The 26217-nt window shown below is 35.0% G+C and overlaps 1 protein-coding gene across 2 annotated transcripts in view; it reads left to right on the top strand.

The window, feature by feature from the left end:
- LOC138700275 (uncharacterized) overlaps window positions 1–26217 on the top strand; it is a 585867-nt gene that overhangs the window by 516849 nt on the left and 42801 nt on the right. For both annotated transcript variants that reach the window (XM_069826779.1, XM_069826780.1), the window contains exon 3: window positions 303–491. In XM_069826779.1, the coding sequence (XP_069682880.1) occupies window positions 303–491 (189 nt within the window). The remainder of the gene's footprint in view (window positions 1–302; window positions 492–26217) is intronic.

Here is a 26217-nt window from a genome sequence, read left to right on the forward strand (position 1 = left end):
TAGCATACTACCTTGGATATTTCCTTTATTTGGCATTCCCAATTAAAATTTCGTCTATGTAAATGCCGAGGTTTCTGACGACGGAATGGTAAGGAATAGTGGCATTATTTACTGTAATGATTGGGAGAGGTCTTTTATTTTATACTCCCATTGTTTCTAACTTCGAAAGATAGTGTTATCAACAGAGAAATGTTGCATATTTCCTCTTAATAATTTGGGATGCGCTCTCAGTGACGAAATATTTTAAACTGTTTCATGACGAACTCGCACCACTCAGCCTTTGTTTGCTTTGACTACTGCAGGATGGAGAATGGCGTAGTAACGATGCAGAACTGGATACGTCGGCGGGAGTGGGGGACGGCGCTCATACATGTCGTCGCCACAAATTGGAGGTGAACTTCGCAGACATCGGTTGGAGCGACTGGATCATCTCTCCACAGACATTCGAGGCACACTACTGTGCTGGCAGCTGCCCCTTCCCTCTTACCAAGGTATGCAACACGTAACATTAGACAGAGAGGGAACTAGTGTATTCGAGCCTTGTTTCACATCGCTATTAGTAGACATACCTAAGCGTATAGATCTGTGCCTAGAATAATTATGGTTAAATACATAGGTACCTATATCTATGTTTACTATGCGAAGCCCCTTAATAATCAATGGTTACTTAACCATTAAATTCGCAAAGTGTCCTATAGGATACAACAGGTTAATAGGCTATATGCTATAATTTTAATAGAACAATAGAAAAAATTTGGTAGGAAGATTAAAATTTTACAATAACATAATATTGTAGGTACAACATAGAGAGAGAGAGAGAGAGAGAGAGAGAGAGAGAGAGAGAGAGAGAGAGAGAGAGAGAAAGAAATAAATTGTCCGGCCTTAATTAAGGATGACCACGAGGATCCGGAAATTAATAGCAAATAAAAATATAATTAATTAAATATGAGCATTGTTATAAAAATAAAATGTAATAATTGAGCACCACTGATTATCAATTATAAAATAAAATCTTAGAAGATTTATTTAAAATTAGCATATCCTTAATTAAGGCCTTCTGAGTGGTATAAATGAAATTGTATAATCTACAGGGAATCTTTAAGAATTTGCGAGATGATTCTTTGAATTTTAAAAGATGATATCGATAATTGTTTTAAAAAATTATATGTAAATTTTGGTAAAGAACTCAGAGCACCAAAAAATAAACCTGCCACTGACCAATTGAAGAGAGGGATGTTATACTTGGCACTAAGGTAGGGAATATAAGGTTCATAAATGGCCCTCTTTTCCTGATCAACCTGATGAGCTTGGTTTAGATCTCTCTCCATGCGTATAGTTGGATCTATGATAATAGGTTTTTGTTGTTGCCTGTTTATTGCTATTATATCCGCTCTTCTGTGAGAGTCGTCTTCAGAAATGCAGTGGACCTCTTCATGAACTTCCCAACCCTTGTTCAGAAGAAGACAGGCGATAGCTCCACGGACTCTATGATGCCTGTTGTTACGCAATAACTCTCCTTTCCGACAGAAGTCCAACACGTGGCCAGGAGTTTCTGGACATTGCGATCGTTGTTTTCTTTACAGTCCGACAAGGTTTAATAAACTAGTGTGAGAAATGAAGTTTTGCCCATTTAAGGGTTAAGATTAACAGAGTTATAGAAAATCCAATTTTTTTTTTAATAATCACCAAATTTCTAAGAGATTTGGTTATTAATTACTGTTTTCAAAATATTCTGTGAATTTCTCTACCCGATTGACGAGAATCTAAAGTGATTTTTACGTCAGCATAAATTTTATATACAGGATGAAGTTCTGCCCCGGTTTATGGAGGTGATTACTGAGGTTATTTGGAACAAAAAATGTAAATAAGTTAATGAGAACTCATTCATAATTACAGAGTCACAACGACAATTAATGTAGCGCTAGACAATGCGGCGGGTCCTCTATATGAGCACAGGAGCATGTGAACACCTTAAAAACCAACAATAATCATACGTATTACTGTATTAATGTTATTACCGGTACATCTATTACTTTCCAATGTGCAATGACGTTCCTACATTTTTCGTCTCGAGAGAATGTCCCGTTCGTGTGCCGTGTGTCTTTAAATCTCCATTGGACAGGTTGACAGCAGTTCGCACAATTTTTCTCTAGCAGGGTGGAATAGCCTGAGGCGAGAATATTTTCTGGTTTGTTACAATGGTTACAATAGCTCTGGCTCGCACAAATCTTAACGTGCTAGAGACAGAGAAAGAGAGGTGCTCCATCTCTCTTGGGTCTAGCATCCTGTTCCTTTCTCCCTCTTTCCTCGTTCTTTTCAAAATACCATTATGCGCGGGGGCTGATTCTGTTGTCTTTTGTTAGCAGTAAGGAAAATACAAGCTGCATTGGTGCGTATTGAGAGTTGAAACAGTAACATTTGAAGTTTGGAAACGGACGTGTGTGAAATTGTGAGTGTGTTAAGTTAAAAGAGGATTAAAACATTCCTCCGCAACATCATGACAGAAGACCGATTAAGTACATTGGCTATGTTGGCAGTGGAAAAAAGCTTGTTAACAAGATTAGAGACTTCAATAATAAAGTTATTGATAAGTTTGCGTCTCTCAAAACTAGGCGCATGGAGTTTCTCTACAAATAAATCCAGATCTTCAACACCATCTACAACAGCAGTGAAGATGAGTCCTATGAATTAATTTTACTCTACTCTTGTTTAATGGTTTTAATTTTGGTTTCATATGCGTAGATTTGGTGCATGCATATTAGAACTCATTTATCTCTGACGTCTGATTCAGCTATATGAGAATATATATATATATATATATATATATATATATATATATATATATATATCAGTGTGTACATTACTCATATTTTTTTGTGAACACCCGTTCAAGAAAGACACGAGCCGCCACTGAGTGATTTTTACGTCAGCATAAATTTTACATACAGGGTGATTCACGAAGTTCTGTCCCGGTTTATGGAGGTGATTACTGAGATTATTTGGAACAAAAAATGTAAATAAATTGATGAGAACTCATTCATAATTACAGAGTCACAACACATTTTCGAAACACGTCAATTAATGTAGCGCTAGGCATGTTTGTTGCCATAACTCCACACGGGGGTGGATGAAAGACATAGTGTATCAGGTTAAGGTACAAACACGCGAAGAGTTGCTTCAAAGCATTCTGAATGCCGCGGCGACAATAAGGAACTAACGTGTAAAGCAGCGAATTGCTACACGTGCGGTTCACACCCATGAGGACCGTTGCCTTAGATTCAGGGAGATATTTTCGAAAATGTGACTTAAGCCCACTATGAATGAAAGAAACTGATACATAAACAACCCATTGTTTGTATATTAGTTATTTTTTGCATTTTTGTTAGTGAAATTCTGAAATAAAAGCTATTTTCTGCCGTGAATAATTTCAAGAAAAAAATTGTTTCTGGAACGGGTATCGATTCCGGGACCTTTCGCTTGATGTACGAACGCTCTACCGACTGGGCTACCCAGGAACTACACCCGACACCGTCTCAATTTTTCCCTTTATATCCACACAACTCAAGTGGGCTGACAAGGCGCCAGAAACCCAACTTGAGTGCACACAAACTCTGTGTGACGTACCTGCAGTGACGTATCTATTGTGGAAATCTGACTTTCAGGTATAGCTTCCTGTGAAATAGACTTGAACAATTTTTCCCTTGAAATTATTCGAGTCTACTTCACAGGGAGCTTATACCTGAAAGCCAGGTTTGCATCTTTTCTGCCCTTTTCAACTTACCGCAACTTCGTAATTATGAATGTGATCCCAATAATTTATTTATATTGTAAGTTCAAAATAACCTCGGGAATCACCTCCATAAACCGGTGGAGAACTTCGTGAACCACTCTGTATTATATAATATTATATCAGTATAAATTTTGACGAGAAGAAAATATTGGAGTAGAGTAACTTTAAAAGAGATTAAATTTTACGGGAAACACGAGCTTACATCTTGGTGAACTATCAATTGAAGATTGAAATCACTCTGGTACATGATGTTACTTCAATTAAAAACCGTTGGGATGAATACGTGACACGTATAATATTATACATGAATTAAAGCAGGAAAACAACGCTTTATGTACTATTTCTCTTTGTTACTTTTTCTTTAAATATATATATATATATATATATATATATATATATATAATTTGAACTGGTAATGGAAATTACGGGAAAACGGCTGAACGGATTTTAATAAATGGCCCCTCATTTTGAAGCTTGGAACCCAAAGTTTTTCGGAAAACTAGTAGTTTTCAGTGAAATGTCAATTTTCCTACATAATTTTCCTATTTTCCAAAATCATCTGTTGTCAGTTTTGAGAACTAATTTTATCGAATCACGGCCGACTTGATTGAATTTCAGAACAAAACACACACTACAATAAACAATAGGTTATTACACGAAGGCCATGACCTGCAGGATTGCCGACATATTTAGAGCTCAATTCAATTTGTTATTAAAAACTGATTCTGCAGTGTATAATAATTTTCTGAGTATAGCTGTGTATTGGATATTCAAATCTACGAAACTTGAGGTGGTTTGATGACATTATTATCATTAGAAATTAAATATTATTATAGTTAATATCATGATGCATCTATTTTTCATTAATAATATTGATGCTATATTGATGACATGAAAGTGAAAGGTTTTGAGGTTATGTAAGTAAATGTAGAGAATATCTTAATTTAGATCTTCATTTCTATAATTTACTGAGTGGTTGCTATATATAACTACAAAACTTAAGTAAGGTAATAATATTGTTATTAAAAATCAAATATTTTTATACTTATTAACCCAATGGGGTTGGGTCATTTTCATATACTTAATGGCGTAGTAGTGTCATTGTCTTCAGTATTGGCTCAAGAGAGCGCAAAAATTACAGTTCCTAAGGAAATACCAAAAGGTATTACTTACTGATAAAATAAGAGGCCTAGAAAATTTTGTAGTCTCCAGATCATTTCAGCAGGATCTCTTAGTAGGATAAAATGATTTTACGCTCTACATTTCAAGTTCTACATGCAGCAGCTATACGAAAATGCTATTGTTCGAAAGCTTAGCAAACCTGACATTTTTTTTAACTTTTGCCTACAATCCACAATGACCTGAAATAGCTACTGCTATCGTCCTGACATTGATACTTGCGTTTTCGCGTTGAAACTCAAAAACTGAAGTTGGATAGGTTCAAGAAAAAGTATTTGGCCTAAAAAATCCATTCAGAGGGAGTATGTTTCATTATTATGGAATCAAATAACTATCAAAAAGACAATTTTCTTCATTGAAAATAAATCTGAAAAATTTTTATTTGAACGTCTAACGAACTTAGTTTGCAGCAGTATTTGCTGCACAAGCCACTAGTTCATGTATAAACTTAACCTATACACAAAATATTTTATATTCATTTTATATTCGTGTAGGCCTATGCACGGCTTCCATGTATGAAGGGTAGCTACGAATATATTGAATAAGCAGTCGCGAACACCCGATAAGGAGTGGTCCTCCAGCTTGGGGATTGGGCGAAGAGCTAACAACCCATCACCATAAAAAACAGCTTGTTACGGAACCCCAACATAAGCCTCGGAATAATTTGGGGCTGAGAGGGATGAATTTACAGAAGAATGGAGAAAGTTACACAACGCAGAATTGCACGCATTGTGTTCTTTACTTAACATAATTAGGAACATTAAATCCACACGTTTCAGATAGGCAGGGCATGTAGCACGAATTGGTAAATGCAGAAATGCTTATAGATTGTTAATTGAGGGAAAGAGACCTTTGGGGGGCCGAGACGTAGATGGGAGGATAATATTAAAATAGATTTGAGCAGTGTTATGTTGTATCAGCGTGCCTGAGTAAAACCCAGGAAAGGGGAAAGGATCGTAACTTAAGGCATTTTTGGCTGCCTTTCACAAATAATATAAATACCATGATAATTATAACAATTTATTTTGAACAAACTGACAGAGATAAATTAATGTAAAAATACAAAAACAAAAATTATAGATCTAATAACAATATAAGGTGGTGAGATAATGAAAGAGATTAAATTAATGTCTGCCATCAAAATGAATGTAAGAATGGCGATATATAACAGAGTGAACTGAACACTCATTGAAAATACAGTCTGAATAGACTTGACTCAAATAAGACATATAAAGTTGTAGTCTCCAACCTTTAGCTGAATAAAAGTTCAAATCCATGGAAAGCATACGGTAACCAAGTAAGCCGTTATATACATTAATGGCGTAACGACCCCAGAGAACTTCCCTGTAGGTTTATGGACGACGATGATCCCTCGTAGTGTAGAATATGAAAATCAGGAATGCTGGGAATGAAACAGACCATCCCTTGGTCTGTAAAGCGATGATATCCAAATGATGTTCCACCGATGAATTATGCCACACAGACGATAGTCCCAGCTACCCAAACCAGCGGGGTCACCTTGACCACCGGAACCACGTAATACGATGAGTTGACTATCTCAGCAGAGACGGGAAACTGCCCGTTTCTCTCTTGAAGTCGTAACTGCGTCGAATTCCCTCACCAACTGAACATTCGCTCGGTCTCCAAACCGAGGCCGGGGATGCGTGTCGTTCCTCCAATCAGCGGAGGAGAAGATCAGGGTACGTTCAGGAAAAATAAAGTAAACAGTACAGCCACCATAAACAATAAAATTGCCCAGCATAAACTACACCACAGTTGCCATACCTACTGATTAAGCAGGACATTTCCTGTTTTTCCATTGAATCTACTGCTCTACTTCTTTCTTTGTCAAAAGTCCGAATTTCTCCTTCGTTTTTGGCATGCGGCAGTAACTTAGTTCTATGCTCGGATTTTCAATTTATTACGTATTATATTATGTCACCATGTCTTACTTTTACATCTTATATACAAGTCAAACAATGTTTTCATTTGTCCCCCAACGAGCTAGAAGTAAGGATATTCTTCTAGCTCGTTGTCTCTCTCTGCTCATAACGCATCCCCACAAAGATCCTTAAAGACACAAGAACACGTGAAACAGTGTGAGAGTAAAGTGTAGGTAATCGTATTTTTGTGTTACATAGCGTGCACAGGGATCTTTTAAAATGAGTGAAAGTGTCCCAGCAAGAAAGAAAAGTAAATACTCCTTCCTAGAATTATAAATCAGAGTGGGAAAATTATGAACAGTTTAAAGGGTAGTTATGCAAAAACAGGAAAAGGAATAATTTTTCGTCTGTTATAATCGCAGCTAATGCAGTACTGTCTTTAATATCATCTTTAAAATAAATCTCGTTCTATCGAAAATCGTTTTATACAAAAAAAAAACTCCTGATTAATACATTTTAATGCGAAACATTGTCAATGAGACATTACTGTATAAAAACAAAATTGCATTACTTATTTACATACGCTGAGTAAAGATGACGGTAGTAATATTTAGCAACATTGTTCCATTTCATTGGTTAGGGATGTGCTATATAGTAATACAACAGTATCATCTTTCTTACAGTATACACTGTTTTGTAATTAATATTATAATAAGAAGAGAGAATTAATGTTTAATTAATCTACTGTAATCTCCTGTTTTTTCCGATGGTTTTCTCCTGATATTCGTGAGTAGGTCGTGGCAACACTGGATTTGAGAGAGGTGAGAAATGATGGTAGGGAGGTAGGGACTGGATTAATCTTGCTCAGGGTAGGGACCGATGGAGGGCTTATGTAAGGGCGGCAATGAACCTCCTGGTTCTCTAAAAGCTATTTGTAAGTTTGTAAGTATGCCTATGCACATAAGCTATAACCCATGCAATATATCTATGGCTATTAGCCTACCTGCACAGTAATTGAATTTAAAGTTTATCCATAGAACATTATTCACTTCAGACTTGTTCATTGTCTGTAAGACATGGTTTATGACCATTGATAAATAATTGAAGCAGGTAACATAGGGTATAGGTAGCATGCACCATATCAATATAGGAACTATTTAATTTTTAATGTTAATTTTACTGAAGGCTATGAATTATGTAAGAAAGTGACAATAGTCTTCTGTTTTCATGGTACCACGAATGATGTCAGAGTTTAGAGAACAATTTCAAGTCAAAACGCTTCAATGTTTATCTTTTTGTAGGGCTATTAGGGTCTATAGATGATTCACGTAAAAAAAATTAATGCAGAAAACTGTTTACAACATTGCACAAACGAAAGAATTTACAATGTAAACCAAAGGGAAATGAAGAATGGAGAGAGTTCTGAAAATACTGGGAGATGAAATTCATTAAGAGGTCGAAATACGAGTAGATCGAAACGTCGAAATTCGTAAACTATTGTGGAAAAATAGAGAAGTGTTTAGAAGAAACATATGGGCACAGGGAGATGTTTGAACAGTGCAAACTAGTTAGTAATAATAATAATGATAATAATAATAATAATAATAATAATAATAGCTTCAAATGCTTGGGGTGTACTATAATTAAGCAGTAACATGAGCTGCAGCCAAGAAATCAAAACGAGGATAGCAATGGCAAATGAAGCTTTAAATAGAGAAAGGAGGATCTTCTGCGGACCTCTGGAAAAAAAACTAAGGAAGAGACTAGTGAAGTCCTTTGTATGGAGTGTGGAATTGTATGGGACAGAAACATGGACATTACGACGAAGTGAAGAGAAGCGAATAGAAGCATTTGAAATGCGAATATGGAGAAAAATGGAAGGTGTGAATTGGACAGAAAGAATAAGAAATGAAGCTGTGTTGGAAAGAGTGGGTGGAGAAACTAATCAGGAAGAGGAAATAGAATTGGCTGGGTCACTGGCTGAGAAGAAACTGCCTACTGAAGGATGCACTGGAAAGAATGGTGAACGGGAGAAGAGTTCGGAATAGAAGAATATATCAGATGATAGACGACTATATGCATCATATGAGGAGACAAAGAGGAAGGCAGAAAACAGGAAAGACTGAAGAAAGCTGGGTTTGCAGTGAAAGACCTGCCCTTGGGCAGAACTTACTTACTTACTTACTGGCTTTTAAGGAACCCGGAGGTTCCTTGCCGCCCTCACATAAGCCCGCCATTGGTCCCTATCCTGAACAAAATTAATCCATTCTCTATCATCATATCGCACCTCCCTCAAATCCATTTTAATATTATCTTCCCATCTACGTCTCGGCCTCCCGAAAGGTCTTTTTCCCTCCGACCTCCCAACTAACACTCTATATGCATTTCTGGATTCGCCCATACGTGCTACATGCCCTGCCTATCTCAAACGTCTCGATTTAATGTTCCTAATTACGTCAGGTGAAGAATACAATGCGTGCACTTCTGTGTTGTGTAACTTCCTCCATTCTCCTGTAACTTCATCCCTCTTAGCCCCAAATATTTTCCTAAGAATCTTATTCTCAAACACCCGTAGTCTGTGTTCCTCTCTCAAAGTGAGAGTCCAAGTTTCACAACCATACAGAACAACCGGTAATATAACTGTTTTATAAATTCTAACTTTCAGATTTTTCGACATCAGACTGGATGAGAAAAGTTTTTCAACCGAATAATAACAGGCATTTCCCATATTTATTCTGTGTTTAATTTCCTCCCGAGTATCATTTATATTTGTTACTGTTGCTCCCAGATATTTGGACTTCTCCACCTCTTCAAAAGATAAATTTCCAATTTTTATATTTCTATTTCGTACAATATTCTGGTCACGAGACATAATCATATACTTTGTCTTTTCGGGATTTATTTCCAAACCTATCTCTTTACTTGCTTCCAGTAAAATTCCCGTGTTTTCCCTAACCGTTTGTGGATTTTCTCCTAACATATTCACGTCATCCGCATAGACAAGCAGCTGATGTAACCCGTTAATTCCAAACCCTCTCTGTTATCCTGGACTTTCCTAATGGCATACTCTAGAGCAAAGTTAAAAAGTAAAGGTGATATGCATCTCCTTGCTTTAGCCCACAGTGAATTGGAAACGCATCTGACAGAAACTGACCTAGCTATACGAGCTCTGCTGTACGTTTCACTGAGACACATTTTAATCAATTAACACTAAATAAAATGAATAATAATAATAATAATAATAATAATAATAATAATAATAATAATAATAATAATAATCCGGCGGAATAGAAATTTTGATATAAAATTTCTGCCTCGGGATTAAGAGAGGTGGCGGTGCACAACTTGTAATCTCTAAATTGTGCACCGATATGTCTGGGTTAATCCTGAATCTCTCCGCAGTGTATAATTATGAAGACAAGGCATACAATATGTAATTGTTGATAGTGATTCGTCCATCGGATGGGGACGTTAAGCCTGGTGGCCCCTTGGAGTTAGACAAGAGTAGGCTACGTGCTAGCACCGAGTTTCCCCTTCTCCCTTCCTAATCTTCATCATCCTCACCCATTGCCTACACTACACTCACACTAATACACGACACAACTCTTCACAGATATAGGCTTACATCATGTACAACGTGACCCGCCGAAGTGGTGTACATATTGAAAATGGGTCGCAGTCCTGCATTCTATCCGGAATATGCGGAATCCGAATTATGCAAATGAAGTGGATAGGCATATACTCACATAATAATAATAATAATAATAATAATAATAATAATAATAATAATAATAATAATAATATTACTCTTCTTAATTATCCCTTTGAAGTATACACAAGTTACTGTAGACGTAGATGGATAGATATAAAATCGTGTTTACCTTAAAAAAAGTTAAAATAGTAATATACGTTACAAGAGCGGTATGTTGACGTTTTCATGTTCGAGGAAAAGATTGAAAAAGCGAAACCTACGAGTAATTTCCGAGAACATGAAAACAAACATACCGCTCGTGTATCGTACATTATTTTGTGCGAAGATCGTTTATTACATACCTGAAAGACGAATTTCTAATTAGTTGCAACGAAATCTGCATGTTGGTTTCTGTTTAATGACGCCAACTTCGGAACACCAAAATATCTTTCTTCAACATTGTTGCTGTAAAATGTTTTCTGTGTTTACTATACTCCAGCAGGCCGTGATATACGTCTGTCTTCCCCCCCCCCCCCCAGTCTATAAATACGAACTTAAAACAAACCGTAAGGTTATGTAATGATTTATTTTTCGTTTTAATATTTTAACAATATTATTTATATAACATATTGCAGTAATAACATCGGCATCTGGAATCTCGTTGATTTTTTTCACGGCTTCCTTAATGTTACTTGTATCAGGAATGCAATAAGTTTCGTGGAGTAGTAGACTTTACTTAATTTTTGCAAATATTTAAAAACAATAATTAACATTGCAATTTAGGTGAAATTGCAGTGGTTAGTTTCCAAAAATATAATTATTGCTATGTTAAACGTCTCTAAAAATAATATGTTAAAAGCCTAAAGCAGTAAAATGAATGTCGCGCTTAAGCGGTAAGAAGAGGGAAATTGTTGTGTGTGTTACGTTGGGAATACTGAATGTGGAATTTTAGAATTACCGCGTATTGGTTCTGTGCGGAAAACAAGCAAATACGCACGTTCTCGCACAAAATATATTAAACGTGAAGTTTATAATAGCCTATAATGTGAGTCTCTCTTGTCTTGTTGTTTAACCTCTACCTTTTTACCTGCTTACAATCCAATGCGGTATAGGACAGGGTATATTTGGATCAACACAGGTTTATCTCAAAATGCGCTAAAATTATACACGGAAAAAGTTTAAATTTATAAACCTTATAAACGTCATCTTTAACAACTGTTACTGAGAGCACAATAAGAGAACGTACTGTTCAGTAAAAACAAAAGGACAGTCTTTTATTGTAACTAGAAGACTTCTAGACAGCGAGCAAGTTGACTGCGGATATCGCTACAATACGGAGCAGGTGTCCCGAACTGTTTATATGTAACGTTAAAAGGTTAAAAGGAACTTCTTGTGTATATAAGAGGTCCTGCTCACCGTACATAACAGTGGATCATGGCCTAGCTTATGCGTTTACAACAACATAAGCATTAAGCGTAAAAGAAAGAAAAGAGCTGACCGTGTCCTTTTATCGACTTCAATCGAGTAGGTGCTGCTTTATGTCCCCGATTGAACTACTATAACAAATTAACCGGACACCTCGCTTCAGGTCTCCATAAACACACACCCAAAATATCATAAATACTAAAATCTAGATCAATAACTTTCGCTTAAATTAGGACCAACCTTAATTTTGTTACCAACGCACATTTAGTTAGAAACCGCTCTTTGTACTTGAGTACAATGACAATGAGAAGGTTCCGATGATAAATTAATGTGTATGATTGTAAAATTAAATTGAGTCAAGATTGTAACTAATGTAGCTAGACCGTAAATTTACCAAACTTTATAGGACTTCATAAATAAAGTATGTCCTTATTAAAACTATTCCTCATGATACCGACTTTTATAGGAACATTTCTAAAACTCTACTTCATAAAATCGTCATTGAAATCGTCGCTATCATAATAATAATAATAATAATAATAAAATAATAATAATAATAATAATAATCATAATAATCATAATCATCATCATCATCCTAAAAAATGACCCGAAAAATGTTAAAAATCACATAAAATGCTGAAAAAGTGACATAAAAATAAACAGTTCTACACATAAGTTGTAAAAATCCTGCCACAAATTGGACGGAGTTAGCAATAAAAGACCAAGCTCCAAAAAACCTTATTTATTTATTTATTTATTTATTTATTTGTTTGTTTGTTTGTTTGTTTAGTTCGTTTGTTCGTTTAGTTCGTTCGTTCGTTTGTTCGTTTGTTTGTTTGTTCGTTCGTTTAGTTTGTTTGTTTTGTTTTGTTTCGTTTGTTTGTTCGTTTATTTATTTATTTATTTGTTTGTTTGTTTGTTTGTTTAGTTAGTTTGTTTGTTTAGTTTGTTCGTTCGTTTAGTTTGTTCATTCGTTTAGTTCGTTCGTTCGTTTAGTTTGTTCGTTCGTTCGTTTGTTCGTTTAGTTCGTTCGTTCGTTTGTTCGTTTGTTTGTTTGTTCGTTTAGTTTGTTTTGTTTTGTTTCGTTTGTTTGTTCGTTTATTTATTTATTTATTTGTTTGTTTGTTTAGTTTGTTTGTTTGTTTAGTTTGTTCGTTCGTTTAGTTTGTTCATTCGTTTAGTTCGTTCGTTCGTTTAGTTTGTTCGTTCGTTCGTTCGTTTGTTCGTTCGTTTAGTTTGTTTGTTTTGTTTTGTTTGTTTGTTCGTTTATTTATTTATTTGTTTGTTTATTTGTTTGTTTGTTTAGTTTGTTCGTTCGTTTATTTCGTTTGTTTAGTTCGTTCGTTCGTTTGTTCGTTTGTTTGTTTGTTCGTTCGTTTAGTTTGTTTGTTTAGTTTGTTCGTTCGTTTAGTTCGTTGGTTCGTTCGTTTAGTTTGTTCGTTCGTTCGTTTGTTCGTTCGTTTAATTTGTTTGTTTTGTTTTGTTTGTTCATTTATTATTTATTTATTTATTTATTTATTTAACTAGCTAGCTAAAGGCTGTGTGATGTATCTTGTCTCACTGTAAAAAAGAGAGAAAGGAGATATATCTTACTTCGTCTGTGTTGTTATGGCGATGGGAGAGTGGAGCGATGCAGTCCATCCATCCAGTGGCGGAAGGGACTAGTTGATACATTCTGTAGCGCAAAATAAAATAACAAAATATCTCTCTTCGTACTGTGTAGTTCCGTCACTGAGCTTGTCTTTCAAGAAACTGAGTTCCGGCAGCCTGTACAATAACAAGGTTTTGAAAGGAATCCTGAAAATTTACAACCCTCCTATAATCTCCACTCTCATTTGAAGGGTCTTGGTTTTATTGCTGCTGAGACAAGATAAACCTTACCAGGTATAGTGAGTACAAATTAAATTTATAAAACAAAAATGTTTTTAGCCACTACTCGTGTACGGTGTGGTCTTAGTCAATAATATAACATAAAATTTACAAAGACAGTTTACTAAATACAGTAAGCAACTTAATTCAAACCAATAAATAACACACAAGAGCAAAAAATAGAAGAAAGAGAGAAAAATACACAATTAATATAAATTGACAATCAGACAGAAACCAGTGATATTCAATAAAAACATGAATATGGTATTATATATCATGAGTAATTTTATAAATTCGTTTTATTTTATTTTATTAAATAAATAAATGAACTTGTTTCGAGATATTGGCCATTGCAATAAATCTGTTTTTTTTTTATAAAACATTTTATGCAAGAAGTACAGTGGACACTCCTAAGTTCGACTGAACAGAATTGAAAGTTCAGTCCAATATGGGTAGTGGGTGTGGCAGGTGAAATGAATACAAATTCTTATTGGTTATCCATCAACGAATACAGTACTGTACTTGCATTTCCTGCCCGCCCCGAGACTTGTGTATGCGCTTCTAGTACCACAGTGGGTTTCGACAGTTCCGTCTCACAAAGGGCACAACTCTCAAATAGAAAAAGAAGAGTCCATTAATTTAAAATCAGTGATCAATATGGATGTCCTAATCAATAAAATATTCTGTTTTCCTTTAACAGTCACTACAAGACACAGAACAATTCCCATTCAAATGGCAAACCCATTTCTTATTGCCCGTATAGGGGCGTGTCTAATTCTCCTACGTAAGCAGTCGAACTATAGAATGTCGAACTTGATTTCTGTCGAACTTAAGAGCTTCCACTATATTATAACATTCATATTATTACAAAAAATAGCACAAATGATACCAAAAAAGGCTAACCGATTTTTAATAAGAGAGCAGCAGTTGAATTAATATTTCAAAGCAAAATAAATAAGTGACTTTTGTCCAATAAACGAATTTTTGCTTATAAATAACAGCAAAATTCAGATATTGCATTCTTGATTTTTTCCGAGTTAAATTAGCCTGCCATCAACAGATTTGTGCAAATATCTAATTTTTTTCAAATTGTCGGATGGTCTATTATTGCGTATAACTCCGTCCAAGTAAAAGCTTTCTTCTCCATTACAATAGATGACAATATACAGGAGTGGCAAAAAAAAAAAAAAAAAAAAAAAAAAAAAAAAAAAAAAAAAAAAAAAAAACCGGACCGACCCTTGTAGTTGGTTTCAAAGCCTTGTTCACCCAGAGCACGTAACTAAGACTTTCGTGGTTCGAATCCTGCCTGGGAAGGAAACTTTTTTTTGTTCCTTATTCAAATTTATTCCCAATATTTTTCGATTGCTGGTAAAATTCATGTTCTGGAAATAATAAGTTAATTAAGTAGTAAAATATTGCTGCAATCGAAAAGTATCGGGAATAAATTTGAATAAGGAACAAAAAAAAGTTTCCTTCCCAGACAGGATTCGAACCACGAAAGTCTTAGTTACCAGTCTATCGTGCTCTGGAGTGAACAAGGCTCTGAAATCAGGTACAAGGGTCGGTCCGGTTTTTTTTGCCACTACTGTACATACCCCTTAAGAATAAAGCAATTATTTTAATCATACAGGTATTCTCATACCAGAAATCTTCACACTGCCAGACTACCAAAGTCTATGAAAGGCTTCCCCAATTATTCTGGAAGTGTTAGAAATGGACCAACGAAATTTATCTCAGTACACTCGTGAAGACCGAATCTTCATTAAATGGGGCCTCATTTTTAAGAAAGTTACCCTCGGGTCTGTTTAAGAATAAAAATGTATCTGAACAAACTATTTTTAAAACAAAGAAAGTCAGTGGTCTACGTAACATCTATCGTTCTGTCTTACTATCGTTACGGCATCACCATGGTAACAATGGACCCACCAAGATGCGACTGCTCTTTGATGTAAATTAAAGTGAGAATTAAAGCTGTGATCAATGATAATTCTAACCCCCCTATCTCGGAAGACAATCTAGTGGCCACCAAACTTGCCTTTTATAGTCTGAATAAAATTTAAGTTCATTGATGTGTTTAAGGATGCTGCTTTGGAATGAGTAGCTGTCCGATTGTTTGGAAGTATTTCATGCACAGATTGCTAGTGTGTCACATTATGTGTAAACTGATACCAGCGTTGAAATCCTAGCCAAAGTATTTATGTTTCGATACGTATATATCACATTTCAGTAAGGACACTATTTTATTGTATTTTGTAAATTATATCATTGTTAGGAATGTTATGAATGTGAGGAATTTGATTTCACAAAGAACCACGTAACATGGTCTTCCATTTCCTAATTACTGTCTTGAGAAACATAAGTTTATAACGAACAAGAAAGGCAAGAGTAGTTGGAGGTTTCTTTTTGAAAACATAACCATAATCCAAAAACATAAATTTTTAGGAGAAACAAAAAAAAAAAAAACAACTATCTGGCATGGATTTTGTTGACACTTCAAGTATGAAATTCACCATGCCATTTCTTAAGGTGGCGTAGAAACGTGTACGTAAATTACCTCATAAAAATACGTGTGTAAATGTGGGTAACTGTGGACTATACTTTTTAAGAAAAAAATTCTCTTTTGTGGCTGGAGTGTGCGTCTCCTTTAATCTTCTTTTCGTTATTATATCCTGTTCTTTTCCTTTCGTTGCTTACGTTCCTTCCATGGTGTTACTTCTGCACATAAAGATGACTTAACATAGTTATTCAACAATTCACGTGCCAAAGTATTTTTCTCTGAGGTGGTTCTTGCCGCGAACGTAAGAAGCAGTACTGCCAATCTACTACAGTTAAAATTGTATGGATAAATGTTTCAAGATAATATGAATGGGATATTTGTAAATGCTACCATCGTCCTGGCTGGACAATGACTGTGTTCTCAAAATAAGTCTTTGGACTATGGTTGTTTTATGAAAACCACTGAAAATTTCCACTCCTATAACATTGATCTACAGTGCTTTTTTCCTCTAACAACCAATTCAGTAGGTGGCCGCTACAATACGCTTAGCATATGCTTAATTTCTAAAATTTGCAATTTTTGGACTATGATTATTTTTTTTTCAAAAAACCCTTCAATTAATGTATTTTAAAATTTTGAAATTGTCCACTGTAGCTCAAGCATTGTGCATTGTTTTTAATTCTAAAGGAAACTGTTCATTTAAAATACATCTCATCCCGAAAAGAAAAGTAGTTTTACATTGAATGAATCTGTATTATGTCTACCTCAGATATGTAGGCAATCTATGATGTACTGAATTTGAAAAGACAGTACATTATTACCGGTACATATAATTTGTCAGTTATTGTTATCAGTTAATTCATATATTTTTATGGCAATTATAGTCCTATCAAAAGACATATATTTTAAGTAGGACTATGCTTGGATTTCGTATTCAAACTTCTGTCACACTTTTAAACTCTCATGAGGGTTGGGATATGATGAAGTTTGAGTATTGCAACCGTGTGATGAAATTTAATCTTCTGTACGTAAAACATATTATTATTTCATTCTCAATATAATTTCTAGAGTCGCGATATATAGAGTGTAACTGAATGACTTTTTGACTTTTTAAAAATTTGGGGAGGGCTGTAGAGGATGACATGGTGAAAATTTTTCACCAAGGAACCCATGAGCGGAAATGAGAATTGGAGAAAATTTCTCAGTTTTAAATTAAAAAGAAGGAGCATAAATCGGGTTATAACTGAAAAAAAAAACTTGGATGATTAATATGCTATACGCTAAACAGTTTCCCACGAAATGGTTAAGAAAGTTAGCCGAATAGGCGGGTAACTAAGACGAAATTTTTAAAACTAAAGCCTAGTAAGACAACAGTCGTTCATAAATTGAATGAAATGGACCATGTGATTAGTGCTCAGTTCTATCGATAGAGACGAAGTCAGTTTGTGTCGGGAAATGTTTTCAAAAGATGTCAACTGTTCATTAGAGAGGATGTTCGACAGTTACAGCAATGATTATAATATAAGCTAAGAAGTGGCATCTGTACGTATGTGACGTATAAGTCGCGGTATTATTTTGGCCGAAATCTGACGTGCTGAGTCATCGAGAAACGAGCTGTTACTTGCCCATATCACTTTTCGAACAGCACCGTACTAAGCGAAACCTGTTTTCAGACGTACACTCGTTACTTTATTATTACAAAAGACACGAGTTTAATATAGAGCTGTAAGTAGGAATTATAAAAAAAAAACACGACAGCATGTCTCCATACCATGATTTCTGACCGGCACGTCAAATATGTTTCTCGATTTACATAAAATTTAACGTGTCTGTGGCTCACTTCATCTCCATGCTTCTTAGAAGATACTTCACCATGCGAATCACAAATCATTGAGGGATGTTAGAGTTGCAGTAATTTGCTGTTGCTTTCTGTACAGGTAGTGCAATAGATTAAGGAAAATTAATGAATTGCACATATTTTTTTGAATGTGTTATTTAACGACGCTTATCAACTAGTCGGTTATAAGCGTCGATGGGATTGGTGATAGCAGGATGGTTTTTGGCGAAATAAGGCCTAGGATTCGTCATAGATTGCCTGACATTCACCTTAGAGTAGAGGAAAACCTCTACCAGGTAATCAGCCCAAGTGGGAATCGAACTCACATCTGAGCACAATTCCGGATCGACAGGCAAGCGCCTAAGCCGATTAAGCTACGCTGCTGACTGAATTACACATCTTGATTACACAGTTTTAACACTTTTTATCACTTAAGAATTTAGTTGAAATAACTTTTTAGTGTTGAGACCATCAAAACACAAACAAGACAAACAAATAAATACAATCTAACAGGAATACACAAATTAACATGCAATAGTTGTAACAATTTCTACATTGAAAAAACCGGGGAATCATTTCAAACACGATACAAAGAACATACAGCCATAACCTAATCATACAATACCTGCAAATACACAGAACACATCACAAACACTAACCACAACTACAGCAACATAGAAACATACATAGAAATCCTATATATTGAACCTAAAAAAAAACGAAATTAAATACACTAGAACAGTACGAAATATACAGGTACACAAAAAACATCCACAACACTTCCTCAATAACAACTAAATTTCAGAACACACACGCTATTTGACTCCACACTACACAACACAAACGCACCCCCAGCAAAAACAACTGAAGAAACCGAAAGAAGCAAGGACCTCACTAGTTCTAAGGGTGAAGGAGTCGAAACTAGTCAACTAGGCAATTTCGATGGTGTTTGGGTAGTAGTATATCGAAATGATAGCCGTCCAAATCTTGGATTTAAAATATCGATATCCTAATCAATTCAAATGAACAAAAAATAAAATGTAAATTAATGTTAAAAAATAAAAGATAAGTAATAAAAGTGAGTTTTGAGATAAATTAAAATTAAACTTCGAACCGTATTGCCAATAATTTTTACACAAATAAAATACATCAAATCGTGGGGTTTCTGCGAAAACCCTATAACTCCATTTATCTAAGTTTTGAGAAAAACGGAGTTGAAGTTTTGGAGTTGTAGTTTTTGACTTAAGTTCAAAAGGACGCCGGGAATATACCTGAGAAAAACTATACCTCACAGGAGTAAGTGGGTTTTTCCAGACGATGGAGCATAACATTTTACATATTCAGATAACAATAACTCCATTTTCAGAAAAATTGGAGTTACAGGGTTTTCGCAGAGACCCCACGAAATCAAAGTATTATTTTGTTTTTTGCACACCTACTTACACAATTTAACTTGTGTATTCACCTGGAAAACAAAACTCTATTTCAGTGATGTCAAAGCAAGCGCATTTTTCTGACCTTGAAGTCGTGCGCGGGCAGCAAGCGCTAAGTATGGAAAGAGGAAGGGTTGTGTATATGAATAAGCAACCTGTTGGATTAAGAAAACAGTGGTGCACAAACTTCAAACGGAACGTGAAATTTTATGTCGTTATTTTTATATGGCTTCTTTCTGTTTAATATTATCTATATTGTCTGTAAAACAAAAGTACTAACATTGATTTCTTAATATTCCACTTGTGTTTTAAATCTTAATAACATAATAGAGAGTTAAGAAGGAATATTCACTTAAATTCCATAGTAGTATATTATTAGACTGTATTAAGTGGATGAAACACATCATTCATAAAGAAAGTGATATTCCAAAGAAAGAGATTGAGTGTGACATGATAAGTTGGAATTTATATTGATGGTATCTTTAGCCTTACAAAAGTAATCAATAAACTAATCAAAACAATATTACAATACAAAGCAAAGTTACCTAGGTACTGTGTCTGTTTTAAGTGTAACTAATATTACATAAGAAAGTTCTTATCGCAATATGCTTTTAAGGTGATATTTGTGAGCAACTTCCTATCATCAGAATATTAAATTATTTTCTCGAAATCTGCTGAAGCTATAGAGCTGACATTTTTACAACACATGGGCACGTATCTTTTGCTTAAGATGTAACAGTAGTTGCTTTGTTAATTCATTTTCTTACAAACAATTTCCATGCGAATAATTTCAAAATTTTCAATACACTATCTTCAGTAATACGTATATACGGTATACTAGATTTACGAAAACATTCTGTAAGGCCTATACCTCAAAATTTCACTTTTTTGTATACGAAAAGTTGAGAAAATATTTCTTTTGAATAAAAAAATCAAACTTGTGAAAAATGAGCATTAAAATTAAAACTTACATTCTTATAATACACTTATACTTCTCAGACAAATGTAAAAATTAACATGGATATAGTTTTAATAAGTTCTCTTCCCTTTATGTATTGAATCAGTGCTGGCCATCCCTGAATATAGCTCGACCAAGCGGCATATACTACCTCTTTCGTCTGTCTCTTTCCTTTCCGCTGTAAAGCGCTCAAGCTCTCCTGCGCTCTAAAGCGCGCGCTTGCTCCTGTGGGCATCAATTAAGATGCCTGCTCTATTTGCACAAAAAAATGACAATCCTCTTTACCCGAACACCATCGATTTAACACTTACTTTTCATTTTAATACTAGAAATTTGGTTATTATAATTAAATTCTTAAATTATGAATTCCGACATGCAGTATAGAGTACTTTTGGAAATCCTATTTCACAATAATATAAAATATATAATGCACTTTGCTTTAGTCATGGAAAGACGACACTGTTCATTCTACCTTTGCGTCTCGTCTGGAAACGCATAAGGTTAAACCCAGTCACTTAAAAGTGTACTTTATTCAGGAGGGAAGCCATGGAATCTTCGTGTTCCGCGAATAAAAATTTATCGGTTAAGTTTTACATGCACTTGACACAAGACCGTTGTCATGCAAACATAATGGCGAGGTTTTTTTGTCGTAATATGTACACATAAAATAGAACTACAAAAGGGGATAAAAATTCATGTACGGTATCCCACATTTAAATTTTGTTTTCCGAACTCAGCTGCTCGTTCCTAACCATAGCAAATGTGAGAAGCAATAACAAAGGCAGATAATTTGTGAATCAGTATGCGTGAATGCGTTCGAGAGCTCTGCATGTTGCCACAAAGGCGTGAGATATACTTTATTAATTTATAGTTTGACATGTGAAGCAACGTATAGAAAGTTGATACAGTTCAAAAATAGACTCTCTCTGTACTCGTAATTTGTTTCTTCGCCTGTGTGCGAATATTAGGTTTCCGAAGCCACATAACTCACGCTGCCTGTCTCCTTGGTAACGCTCAAGTTCCCTTCTCCCACATATGCAATTCACGTTCTATTGTGCTTCGATGGCCATTTGAACTATGAAATTAGTGTTACCATGAGAAGAAATTCTATAGGAGGACATGGAATCTAAAATAAGAGGGCATTGCTGAAAAAGGAGGACTTTTTAAAAATTGGTATGAACAAAATTAAGTAAAGATAAAAACAATGGCACATCTTAGTCAGTTTTCTCACTAGTTGCTGGATCAGTATTACATCTGTACCCTACTTATCGGTGGAGCCCACTTTGTGCACAAGAGCCTGAAGAGATAAACTTACATCTTGTAACAAATAACTACTCACAGGACATGTCACTTGAAATTATATTTCACTATGATGATAGCTCTGACTGTCTCCGTTAGCTTGCGATTTCGTTCTTTTGTCCATTGAGCAGATATTAGGGAAAATACTCTCTCAGCACTTCCATTGTGACTTGGGATAAATGAATACTGGGTGTTCAGTTCAAAGTGTGTCATGGCTTGCTGTATGCCGTCATGTGGCTAGCCGATGAGCCTAGACAATTCAATCTTCCTACACTTCCGCAGAGGTGTATAACCTATGAGGCAGAAAAGTTGCCTAGCAAGTACGGCGTTCATTCTGAAGAGTACGTACCGATACGTACGGTAACGCCGGTAGTGGCAGGAATGTCAACTATTTGGAAATACGTACTGTCGGGATATGGGGAGAGGGTTAAGACGATTTCTTACGTATTTGTTGACATTAACTTCGACGGTCAACATGGACACGGAGCATTTGATTTGTGTTGTGGAATGTTACCGTACGCAACCGATGATAACAAATACCCTGCGTACGACTTGCCGGCGCAAAACACAGTTCGAAAAAGGTTATGGTAGCACACAGACCGTACAGACCGCCATCTGTTGCTACGACGTTCAAGTTATACCGTACACGTTCTCAAGTTCACATTGAACGCCTCGATTAATAGGCAACTTCTCTAACATATAAGCTGAAACTCGCTTCAAATCGGTGACCCAACAACAGTGACGTCATGACACACTTTGAAATGAACACCCAGTAGAATTGCCATATTTTTAAGAGTTCTGAGAAAGTTTCAGTACTCGCAGAACTATTGGAATTGAAGAACTTGCACCATCGTTTATCTAAACTTTAATCTTTGTCCAAATTAATTTGATTGGCATATCTTTGTAGATTGCAGAATAAAATTGATAAAATAGCTTAGAATCATGAATAGAGTGTGAGAATTCAATTCATGTCAATAGGTCATCACATTTTATGTTTTTTATGTGATCCAGCTTCAACCATTGAAAGCAGTTAAATTCTTTCATAGGTTTTCACCATTTGTTTAGATATTCTATGCATAATATCGCACATTATTTAATATTCATATTAATTCTAGTTGAAATGCGAAATACCGGATATTTCAATTTTTTTTAAATGCCTGCCGGACAGGATAAATGATGAAAAAAAGAGGAAATGTCCTCCTTTTGCCGGGCGGATGGTAACCCTAGTCGAAATAGCCGTTGTGCAACAATGAAACTATCATTATTTTTACAAAATGCCTAAATACAAAAGCACGTTGTTGACCCGTCCAACGATCTATTATAAACAAAATGCTATGGAATGAAGAATAGATTGTTGCATGTAACAATTAAAATATCCGACAACAGCCGAAAAGACACGAATCTGAACATCGCCCGTTTCATTGGCTCACCTTGTACAGGGACATCATTTTATTTTTACTAACATTTTTAATATTAACCTGGTTATACCTTTAGAAAACCGGAAACACCGTTTGCTACCCCTTCCACGACTGGAGTTCCATGATACTGGCGTAAAGTACAAAAAAATCACTCTACTAGGTATAAGAGGGAAGAAAAGTAGTTCATCCATTTATGTAGACTAGGAAATATCGCAATTTTGAGTTCGATAATTTTCAGTGGGTTTTTGTTTAATCAAAATACAGTACAGTATTAACAATGAGTGTTTTTGCTCACGAACTGAGTTATCCATGCGAACGTATTCATTGTGCAGTTTATATTATACTGTCTAGAGCACATTAGCGTACACTATAGAGAATGAAGTTAAATTGAAAAATAATCATAATATGGATATTTAAACACATTTTTGAAAATGGTGGCCGTTCTTTTCGATACAGGCTTCAGTTCTTTTGTGCATATTATCGCACTATAGACTATTGAATCTAACTCCAATTGCCAGTTTCGTCCTTCGTACTAGTAACTCATGTTGAAATAATTCTATACCTACTCTATAAAAGAGTACCTTACGTTCTGTAAATTCAATCTTCACTTCTCCCGATCCGCACAGATAAAATTACTCAGACATGCTATCTACTGTCGGTCCAAGTGGTTATGTTGCAGGATCGTAGAAATGGGGGAAATCACGTGACAGTTAATTACTTAACGAGGCCCTTTTATTTATGTTATTTTAAACAGTTGTATAATATTATGTAAACGACCAATTCTTAACAGAAATTAATGTTTTCAGAAAAGAGCTAAGACAGGCCAGCTTTTACAGAGGTGCGAGCAGATGTAGGTGGGGGAAATCTGGATGCGACGTAGGTAAACGGACAGTACCTGTGCGAAAATATGATTCAATATTGAAAGCTCTTTCGTCACTGGGAAACGTGAACATATTTCTGGAACGTACTATACTCACTAACTCAGTACTGCTTACTATATGCGGTCTTGGTTCTGTGTGGAAGACAGTTGGAACTTCATTAGTAGAAGGAGTGGGAGTGAAGTACATTAAAAAACTCAGGTACAATACAAATTGAAGTAAAAATAAAATGATGTCCCTGTATGAAAGAAAATAACGAGTGATTCAAAAGATTGAGATTGTGCTCAAAGTGAAGGAGCTTATATAGGGGTTTCAACATTTTTCGAATAGGAACCTGTGGCCTCCGAAGTAATCCTGAGACAGTACAAGCCTGTAATATCAGGAGTTACATTGTGGATATAAAGACTACAGCGCGGATGTCTGTGATGTCATATTTTTGACCTTGTTGCTTTTTACAAACTTACATTTAGTTAAATTCATTTCTAGCTTTTCTGTACACAATAACACGGTTTTTACTGGTTATCTAAATACATATTTTAATTTTAAGTCATATTTCACTAAAAAGATATAAAAACATATTTTTGGACATGCTACAATGTTTTTAACAAGTATTATTAACGGGTTTTGTGCCAATAATAGTGTAAGAGGTTTCGTTTGTGTTTACTTATCTATTTTGGACTTCTTTTCCTTCAGAATATTTTGTGATTAAATTAAATTTGAAGCAAAATGGATTATCTCCGCAGTGAGTTCTCAATACCCAAGAGATAAAAGAATGTTCCGGGTTGGTAAAGTCAGCTCCTGCAGTGAAAAATGCGGTGAACTGAGTTCCTGCCAATGAAAGGTGTGTAGGTAAACTCCTGGCTAAATTTCGCCATGACAAAATCTTAACTTCCCACTTTTTCCAGACTTCGAATTACCAAGCAACTAGTACAACTAGTAGTCGATTAGTGTAGTTAAAAATTATCACATTTTAAGATTTCGTCTATAAAACTGCCAAGCTCGTACATTATTTAAGGCATAGGAAGGAACTTGAAAGGAACTGATTTGACGAATAATTGAAATCTTGTGATAACTTAATTCGCTGTTTCATTCTTTTCCTTAAAAACTATACTTTTTATTTTTAACCCTTCTCAATGAAATATAAAAGTTTGGATGGATGTATTTATGTGCATCGATAAATAGTTAGCCTATTTATGATAAAAGTTCGTAAAGATTTTCTTCTTGGTACGAGTGTAAAATGTGTGAAATTAGGTGAAGCCGGGTTTTACAAACACACGAGGGCCAAAAATATAACTTTACGAATGTGTATCCTACACTGTTTTTCTACGATAATACAGATTTTCATTTAAAATATTTCAAGTTTGAGAAGTTATAAGATCACGATTTCACGGTCGTTTAAACTCAGAACCATTAAGAAATTAGTATCCATGGAATTACAGCGTGTTTTATTCATGATCATGGTTTCATGGCCGTCTAAACTGTCCTAGGGTGACCAGACGTCCTCTTTTGTCCGGACATGTCCTCCTTTTTAGGCCTTTGTCTTTGGTCCGGGCAAATTAAAAAAAAAATGTTCTCCTTTTCGTAACTTCTATGTCTGATATTTTGAAATTATCTGATTTGACGTCTTTTTCAAGTAATTTTTCTGTAGGTGGCAGCAGCATTGACAGAATATACTCTTTGTCAACGATCATAACTCTCTTTGTATACAAAGTAATATTAAATTCACATTTTGTGCGGTCTTTTTATATATTTGGATAATAATTATAGTCCTTTGGCTTTCATATGTAGTTAACTGTAAAATCATTTTATATTATTAAATTCTGTCATTAGTATACTGTAATAAAATATATATTGACATCATTTTAAATATAATATAGGCCTAAGCCTGAATCTAAATAGGCTAGATATTTTCTGTCCTCTTTAATAATTATAGTTCCCTTGGCTTTCATATGTAGTTAACTGTAAAATCATTTTATATTATTAAATTTTGTCATAAGTATACTGTAATAAAATATATATTGACATCATTTTAAATATAATATAGGCCTAAGCCTGAATCT

Source organism: Periplaneta americana, chromosome 5 (assembly GCF_040183065.1).
Source record: "Periplaneta americana isolate PAMFEO1 chromosome 5, P.americana_PAMFEO1_priV1, whole genome shotgun sequence".
Lineage (NCBI taxonomy): Eukaryota > Metazoa > Arthropoda > Insecta > Blattodea > Blattidae > Periplaneta > Periplaneta americana.